Source organism: Salvelinus alpinus, chromosome 22 (genome assembly GCF_045679555.1).
Source record: "Salvelinus alpinus chromosome 22, SLU_Salpinus.1, whole genome shotgun sequence".
NCBI classification, from domain to species: Eukaryota; Metazoa; Chordata; class Actinopteri; order Salmoniformes; family Salmonidae; genus Salvelinus; species Salvelinus alpinus.
Window position 1 is genome coordinate 20,688,036 of NC_092107.1, and position 9,598 is coordinate 20,697,633.

The 9,598-nt window shown below is 40.6% G+C and overlaps 1 protein-coding gene across 2 annotated transcripts; it reads right to left on the reverse strand.

The window, feature by feature from the left end:
- Window positions 1-5,759: 5,759 nt before the first annotated feature.
- LOC139549219 (transcobalamin-1-like) lies at window positions 5,760-7,324 on the reverse strand. 2 transcript variants are annotated; one of them, XM_071359444.1, is made up of 4 exons: window positions 7,169-7,324; window positions 6,927-7,071; window positions 6,515-6,654; window positions 5,760-6,371 (listed from the first exon to the last, which is right to left on the reverse strand). In XM_071359444.1, the coding sequence occupies exons 1-4, from the start codon at window positions 7,290-7,292 to the stop codon at window positions 6,310-6,312; spliced, it is 471 nt and encodes a 156-aa protein (XP_071215545.1). In that variant the 5' UTR covers window positions 7,293-7,324; the 3' UTR covers window positions 5,760-6,309. The 2 variants fall into 2 exon arrangements, with proteins under 2 accessions (XP_071215545.1, XP_071215546.1); XM_071359445.1 differs by having other exon boundaries at window positions 6,519-6,654; window positions 7,169-7,312.
- Window positions 7,325-9,598: the final 2,274 nt, after the last annotated feature.

Here is a 9,598-nt window from a genome sequence, read left to right on the forward strand (position 1 = left end):
TACACACCAATTGATTCATGGACTGCTGAATGTAATTTTTTTTATCTTGCTTTGTTTGCTCTTCTCAGTATTATGTCTATCTCTGATAAGCTACCCAGGAAAGGGTTGAAAACAGCCCATATTAATATATGTAGCCTTAGAAATAAGGTTCATGAAATCAATAACTTGCTAACATCAGATAACATGAATATATTAGCCAATTCTGAGACTCACTTAGATCATTCATTTGATGATACAGCAGTAGCAATACAGGGATATAACATCTATAGAAGAGATAGAAATGCTTATGGGGGAGGTGTTGCTGTATATATTCAGAGCCGTGTCCCTGTAATGCTTAGAGATTATCTTATGTCAAGTGTTATTGAAGAGTTGTGGTCGCAGGTTCACTTGGCACATTGAAGCCTTTTCTTTGGGATTGTTGCTATAGGCCACCAAGTGCTAAAAGTCAGTATCTAAATAATGCGTGTGAAATGCTTGATAGTGTATGTGATGTAAACAGAGAGGTCTACTTTCTTGGGGACCTGAATATTGACTGGTTTTCATCAAGCTGTCCACTGAAGAGGAAGCTTCTCACTGTAACCAGTGCCTGTAATCTAGTTTAGGTTATTAATCAACCTACCAGGGTGTTTACAAACACTACAGGCACAAGAACATCGATCACATTTTACTAATACTGTAGAATACTGTAGTACTGTTTGTTCTAAAGCTATATCCATACCCATTGGATGCAGTGATCACAATATTGTGGCTATATCCAGGAAAGACAAAGTTCCAGGAGCTGAGCCTAAAATAGTGTGTAAGAGATCATACAAAAGATTTTGCTGTGACTCTTGTGTGGATAATGTAAAAAATATTTGTTGGTCTGATGTGATTAATGAGGAGCATCCAGACGCTGCACTTGATGAATTTATGAAATTGCTTCTTCCAATTATTGATAAACATGCACCTGTTAAGAAACTGACTGTTAGAACTGTTAAGACTCCATGGATTGATGAGGAATTGAAAAACTGTATGATTGAAAGAGATGGGGGAAAAGGAGTGGCTAATAAGTCTGGCTGCACATCTGACTGGCTTACTTAATGCAAATTGAGAAATGATGTGACTAAACTCACCAAAAAGAAGAAGAAACGTTATTACGAAGCCAAGATCAATGATATAAAGAATGATGGAAAAAAACTTTGGAGTAATTTAAATTAAATTAGGGGCAGAAAGACAAATTAAACTCCATCTTTCATCCAATCAGATGGCTTATTCATCACAAAACCATTTGATGTTGCCAATTATTTTAATTATTATTTCATTGACAAAGTGGGCAAACTTAGGAAGGAAATGCCCACGACAAACATTGAGCAATTATATTCATGCATAAAGAAAAGCATTGCAAGTTGAATTTTGTAAAGTTAGTGTGGGAGAGGTGGATTTTTTGTTTGTTATCGATCAATAATGACAAACCTCCTGGCATCGACACCTTAGATGGAAAAATACTGAGGATGGTAGCTAACTCTATAGCCACTCCTATCTGTAGTATCTTTAATCTTAGCCTAGAGGAAAGTCTGGAGGGAAGCCAAATTCATTCCACTACCCAAAAGTGGTAAAGCGGCTTTTACTGGTTCTAACAGCAGACCTATAAGCTTTCTGCCAGCTCTTAGGAATCTGTTGGAAAAATCTGTTGGGGTAACTAACTAAATCAGTTAGTTACCCCAACACGCTGTGTGGTCAGAAACGTGCTTTTTGTCACACCCTGATCTGGTTCACCTGTCCTTGTGATTGTCTCCACCCCCTCCAGGTGTCGCTTATTATCCCCGGTGTATATATCTAATAATCCCCAGTTTACAATTGGCTCATTCATCCCCCTCCTCTCCCCTGTAACTATTCCCCAGGTCGTTGCTGCAAATGAGAACGTGTTCTCAGTCAACTTACCTGGTAAAATAATGGTAAAAAAATAAAAAATAAAAAAATAAAAATATCCTTCTGTTTCCTGTCTCTCTGTGCCAGTTCGTCTTGTTTGCCAAGTCAACCAGCGGTTTTCCTTGCTCCTATTTTTCCTAGTCTCTCTTTGCTTCTAGTCCTCCTTGTTTCAACCCTTTCCAGTTCTAACTCCGAACCCGCCTGCCTGACCCCTCTGCCTGTTCTGACTACCAGCCTGCCTATCCCCTTGTATTGTTTTGGACTCGGATCTGGTTTCTGACCCCTGCCTGGCCTGACCTCAAGACCGCCTATTGTCTAGTACTGTTTGGACTCTGACCTGGTTTATGAACTCTCGCCTGTCCCCAACCTGCCTTTGCCTACTCCCTTAGTTATAATAAATAAATATCTGCCTCCTGTGTCTGCATTTGAGTCTCGCTTTATGCCCTTATAGCTTTCCCCATCCTTATGAGCACTTCCACAGTTTACCCTCCTGCTGAACTTTTCTTTCTGCAGACTGAATCCCTGTATGGCTGTTTAATTGTGCGTGCAACTAAACAACCATAGTCAATGTCAGTTCTCACTGGACATAATTCTCAGTAACCTGAACCAGGAGTGGTCAACCAAATGTGTGTGTGTGAATGTGGACATCTTCTTACAATAAACTCCCCTTAACCTGGACATCCACCTTATCTTTGTTCTGACCGGACATTCTGTAGCGGTTGCTACCGGCCTTAAGCCAGCACTTAAGGTTTATTTATTATATTCATGGTCCTTCGATTCTCTACAACCCTACCCCTATTTTTAAATTTATATATACTATTTAGCAGATGCTTTATCCAAAGCAACTTACAGTCATGTGTATGTGAATTTTTCCTTGTGGGAGCCCCCAGCAGGAATTGAACCATACAAGCATACTGAAGCATCGCCATGACGTTCTAATGGGAATTAATGTGGTATTAGTGAATATATTACAGCCTTCATTACATTGTAGACAATATACCTACCAGGCAGCAGTACCAGAAGGAATATGGATATGAGAGCCACCAGATGTCTACAAAGCCCTCTCACATTTCCATTATCAGATTTTGCGCCAGTGTTTGCAACTGGCAAACACTAAGGCCTGCATCATCTTTTTCTTCAGGATCAGCTCGAAATGTAGGCTATGCCTATGCTTCTACTCTCTGGTATTTTTAAACTCTATTTGACCTGTAGACATTCAAACAGAGTGGGTGCACAGGAAATGACACGGGGAAATTACTATGATTGATAAGATTGTGCGGTATATTATAGCCCTTTTATGAACTCCCAAACGTAATATTTAGTTTGTGCAATATCTTTTTTTTTTATGTGTAGCCAAGGTCAGAGGAAAAATATGTTAGGTTGTATGTTCAGTGAAATATTGCTTTAAGTACCAAGTGCATTTTGTAATGCTATTAGTACATTTCTTTCGATCAGTTGATTATTCATCTAAATGGTTTATCAGAAATGGAACAGGAATGTTTTTCCCCTAATGAATCTGTACCCTATCCCATGTTGTTCCTATTGCGTTTACTGTCAGGAACTGCTATACACAGTCAATTATTCATAGTTGATCATTTAACAATTGGGTAACAGCGCAGCTTGTTCTTTTTTCAAATAAAAATATTTGGTCTATCTTAATACCTGGCCATTTGGTAACACTCTATTTTGCATGGGTATATGTCCTGAATAATTATGGGCAGAAAATAACTAACCATAGAAATGAAATGACCATATACTGTATAAGTTAATTTATCAAGATATTTGACCAGAAGTCCCTACAAGAATAGTAAACAAACAAAAATTTGACCAATTTTTTGTGCGGACAAGGTCAAATGCTATTTCTAGAGGGTTTAAGGGTTAGGGTTAGAGTTAGTGTTAGGGTTAGAATTACGTTAAGGGTTAGGGTTAGGAGCTAGGGTTAGTTTTAGGGTTAGGAGCTAGGTTTAGGGTTAAAGATTAGGTTTTTGGGATAAGGTTAGGGTTAAGGTTCGGGTTAGAGTAAGAGTATGGGTTAGGGTTAGGTTTAGGGGTTAGGGAAAATAGGAATTTGAATGGGACTGAATTGTGTGTCCCCACAAGGTTAGCTGAACAAGACTGTGTATGTGTGTTTGTGTGTGTGTTTTCCTACCTTATCAGGAACCCAATGTCCTAACAGTTCACCCAAATGTTCTGACAGTCAGGACTTTTTTCATGTCCTGGATTTGTTTGAATGTTATTTTAAGCTTAAGGGTTAGGTTTTGGGGTGGGGTTAGGGTTTTGGTGGTTAAGGTTAGAGTTAGGGAAAATAGGATTTTTAATGGTCAAACATTTTTACCCAGAAAAAATAAAACAAAGCTGTGTGTGTGTGTACAAGTGTACATGTACAAGTATTAGCACATGCTATTTAATTACCAGAAAATCTACTAAGTTTAAATACCGAGAAAAATTGCGAAACAGGCCGTTCATAAATTCTTTGCTTAATCATGTTGCTCAATTAATTATCGACACAGAGTGCGAACTCAAGACCCACAGAAGACACCCGGAGTAGGCTATAGCGTTGTCGAATCATACAAACTTTGTAACCGCAGTCAAACAAAGGTCAAATTACCAAAGTTGCTCAACTTGCTAGATAACCTCCAACGAATAACAGAATATCTCCTATTCGAGTTGCTGATTACACAGAGAGCAGATCAGCTCATGAATAGCGGGGAGATGAATAGAGGACATTTTTTTAAATATCAAGGTACAGTAGCTTAACCGGGACCAACTCTGTAAAAACAAAATCGATATCTATGCTCAAACCGTTTGTTGATCGATCATACATTCTCTACGGAAGCTCTCACATGTGCAGCAATACGAGACAGCGCAGAGGACAGCGCAGAGAAGCCAGTGGAATGTTATAGCGGTATTTTGACATGCGTAGGCGAGAGACGTGCTTTGATAATGCAACCTATGGATTACCGAATACAGTTAGTAATTTGGGGTTTCAGTGGGATATGAACGATAGGAAAAATAGCCTAGGCTCTATACAAGGCTATATAAAGATACTACCTGAGTCAGTAGATAAATAATGCAATAATGTAGACTAAAACAAGTGTATGCTAAATGTTTCCTTTTCAGTGATACGTAGATGAGCAAACGAATAAATGAGCTACCACTTCCACTTGTCCAGCCAGAGATCAATTAACCAAATATACAGCCAGAGATTCAGTAAAGCAAAAGCACATTGATTATCAGACAAGTCACAGGGTCGGGAGTAGCCTAGGACAGGCTACTTACTACACGAGTGAAGCGCAAAATCCACTTGTAGGCCTATAATATGCTAGCAAAATGTTTTTGATCAGCTAATATATGACCAAACTAAATAAAGATGACCATTAGCACTTCCCCAGCCTAATTATTGCCAAATATCCAAACGGAGATTCAGTGAAAACCAAAAATCTGACATTGATTGATTTATCTATAAGAGTCAACCACGCTTGTCGAAAAGCAGCGCGATGGCGCTGTCCCAATCAAAACCGTGCTGAAATGATAATAGGTGACCAAACACATAGGCCTATATAAACAATAATTAGGCAAAAGGCTCCCATGCGACAACATGTTTGGATAATGTGCCGTTTTATTTTTTGCCAATCTGCTGCTGCGTATGTTGTGTAATTGCATTAGTGCGACATTGGGGGAAAATGTTGTATTTTCCTGGGTTTTGTCATTAAATATTTTCGGGAAATGTATGGACCCGGAAGTAGTCCCGGAACAGTCCCGGGATCCTGGTGTTAACCCCTAGCACATACCACTATTGCTGTAATTCTGTTTCCCATGTAAATATAAATCAGTGAACACACAAATTGTACTCCATAGCTACATGTACTTTACTAACCTATTACACAGTAATTACACACAGAATGTAATGTTACAATAGTTCTGGTATAAACTGCAGCCGGGCATTCTTTGCTGTTCCAAATGTTCTTTTAAAACAACAATAACAGTATTATGTCAGGGTGAAACTCTTTCTATTTCAATTCTAAAAACGGGCTTAACATTACATTCTTAGAAAAAAAGGAGCTATCTAGAACCAAAAAGGGTTATTGGGCTGTTCATATAGGAGAACCCTTTGAAGAACCCCTTTTGTTCCAGGTAGAACCCATTTGGTTCCAGGTAGAACCCTTCTGGGTTCCATGTAAAAACCTTTCCACAGAGGGTTCTACCTGGAACCCAAAAGAGTTCTACCTGGAACCAAAAAGGGTTCCCCTATGGGAATAGCTGGAGAACCCTTTTGGAACCCTTGTTTCTAATAGTGTACTGCAAATGATTGGAATCGTTATCCCTTTCATGACAAATATAATCAATTGCTTTACAGCACTTTTTCAAATAAAACAGTATCAGTCAGGGGCTTCTGAATGTTCACCATTTTGTAAAATTCAGGATGATGCGGTCATTTGGTTCTGGGATGTAACAGCCAATACCTGTGACAACAAGGTCCAAATAGGTCATTTTGTGTTTTACAGTAGATGCACAATTTGTGTGACAAATAGATTGTTGTAAATAACACTTGATTTTGCCCTTAATTCTGTAGAAAGAGAGAGAAATATTCTAAATCATGACTCACCCACATCAGGTCTGATCACAGGTCCATTCGTCCCAGTCTGAACAAGGAGCTCCCAATAAGTGTGCTCAGCATTGTCCCCGGCTACACCATTCACACTCTCCAGGAAAGGACCATAGTTTGGGTCCTCTGTGTAGGTAAACCTGGAAGAACAATGCTCACTGACTACTGACACAATATAAAATAACTGACACCCTTTATCCATTGCAACAGCAAGAAAACCACCATTACTTTTTCACATTGGAAACCGGAAAATCCTGTATCACTCAATGCCATGCAAAAATTGACACACAGAACTACAGAACATTATCTGTAAATTAGAATAGAAAACGATTTCTCAAACTGTAACGTCTGTATTGCATATATGATCTATTCTAGAAATCAATCAGACAATGGAATCTACATTTCTACTCACTTGAAGTCTGCATTGGTCTGCTGCAGTCTCCTCATGGCACCGAGTAGGATCCCTCTGAACACAACGTCAGCACTGTAGGTCTCATTGGGTGCATTGGAGATGCTGTTGACTATCGTCAACTTGATAGGGTTTGGTCCATATGCCTCTGTAATAAAATTGTAATTTAAAATCTCAACTATACTTTATAAGTTATAAAGATAACGTTACAAAGAGGTAAAGTAAGTAAATATATTCCACATTACTTTCAGTCAGGATCCCAGGAACCAGCAACAGCAGAGCTGCGGAGAGAAAAGATGCCGTGGTCATCATACTCATCCTGTATTCAGTTGGAAGATCAGTTGGAAGTGTAGGCCTACAGTACTGCATTCACTCACTGCTTCTTATACACTATTCCTAGACTTGTAGCCACTCATTTATAGTCTGGTTACAGTCTGTTTAGCTGTCATTCCACTCCTTGCCACTCATTGTCATGCTGAACATATGACGCAGAGTACAAGGAGTGGAATGTTAACAGACTGGTACCCAGGCTAACTCTTTTAGGGACCTTTTGGAATTTATGGAACGGTGTACACAGAGGAATTTGGGGGGGATGTGTCATGCTCTTTCAATTTAAGTCCGGTGGAGGTTTAGTATTTTTTAATTCAGTACAGGGGAAGGTCATGCAATTTATAATAGACAGTCTCCACTGATAAATAGGTGAGCTTTTCGAGCTGCGTAGGCCCAGTGGCTGGGAGCGCAGCCTGCAGGTTGACGTTTTCATCATGAATTATGTTCTAGAAGCAGCTTTGCAGAGTTTAGCTAATGAATGATAGGCTAATGTGCATACGCTTCTAAGTTAAAGCTACACATATTTAGCCTGTCTGTCTTCACCGTTCTTAAGCCCAATTACGCACTTGGCCTCCCCGCTGCCTCTCTGCTATTCCTCTTAGGTCTTGTGCAGTCCCAGGAAAAGCTCAACTGCAATAGCTTGTTGAACACTTACACTATAATGACCAGAAGTATGTGGACACCTGCTTGTCGAACATCGCATTCCAAAATCATGGGCATTCATTTGGAGTTGGTCCTCCAACATTCTCCACTCTTCTGGGAAGGTTTTCCACTCGATGTTGGAACATTGCTGCGGGGACTTGCTTCCATTTAGCCACAAGACCATTAGTGAGGACAGGCACTGATGTTGGGCGATTAGGCCTGGCTCATAGTTGGCTTTCCAATTACTCCCAAAGGTGTTTAATGGTGTTGAGGTCAGGGTTCTATGCAGGCCAGTCAAGTTCTTCCACACTGATCTGGACTTTGCTTTGTGCACGGGGGCATTGTCATGCTGAAACAGGAAAGGGGCCTTCCCCAAACTGTTGCCACAAAGTTGGAAGCACAGAATCGTCTAGAATTTCATTGAATGCTGTAGCGTTAAGATTTCCCTTCACTGAGGGGCCTAGCCCGAACCATGAAAAACAGCCCCAGACCATTATTCCTCTTCCACCAAACTCTACAGTTGGCACTACAAATTAGGGCAGTTAGTGTTCTCTTGGCATCTGCCAAACCCAGATTTGTCCGTCGGACTGCCAGATGGTGAAGCGTGATTCCAATGGCGACGAGCTTTACATCACTCCAGCTGACTCCAGCCGAACCATGAAAAACAGCCCCAGACCATTATTCCTCTTCCACCAAACTCTACAGTTGGCACTACAAATTAGGGCAGTTAGTGTTCTCTTGGCATCTGCCAAACCCAGATTTGTCCGTCGGACTGCCAGATGGTGAAGCGTGATTCCAATGGCGACGAGCTTTACATCACTCCAGCTGACTCTTGGCATTGCGCATGGTGATCTTAGGCTTGTGTGTGGCTACTCGGCCATTGAAACCCATTTCATGAAGCTCCCGACAAACAGTTATTGTGCTGACGTTGCTTCCAGAGGCAATTTGGAACTCGGTAGTGAGTGTTGCAACTGCAGACCAGACGATTTTTACGCGCTATGCACTCCAGCACTTGGCGGTCCTGTTCTGTGAGCTTGTGTGGCCTACCACTTCGCGGCTGAGCCGTGGCTGCTCCTATACATTTCCACTTCACAATAACAGCACTTAAGTTGACCAGGGTGGCTCTAGCGGGGCAGAAACTTGATGAACTGACTTGTTGGAAATATGGCATCCTATGACAGTGCCACGTTGAAAGTCCCTGAGCTCTTCAGTAAGGCCATTCTACTGCCAATGTTTGTCTATGGAGATTGCATGGCTGTGTGCTCGATTTTATACACCTGTCAGCAACGGGTGTGACTGAAATAGACTAATCCACTCATTTGAAGGAGTATCCACATACTTTTCTATATATATTGTGTATTTTGAGCATTGTCTTTAGAAATTGCATATTCAAGGAGAGATGCAAGCATAGTATGGCTTTCTGAATGTCAAATAGGTCTACAGCATCCAAAATAATTGGTGAGGAGTTTGAAAGGAGAGAGAGAGCATGCAATGGTTTGATCACATTGGCTGGTGATGATAAATTGATGATAAGATCAACCATTCGAAAAATGGAGATCGCAAACCACTTGAGCAAAGATGCATGCAGATGCAATGATTAACTTTTACATGCTGACACAAAGATGTGCAGGCCACATGGCGTTTGTTCTTGAATTGCTATATTTATCACTTCAAATCAAATCAAAGTTTACTTGTCACGTGCG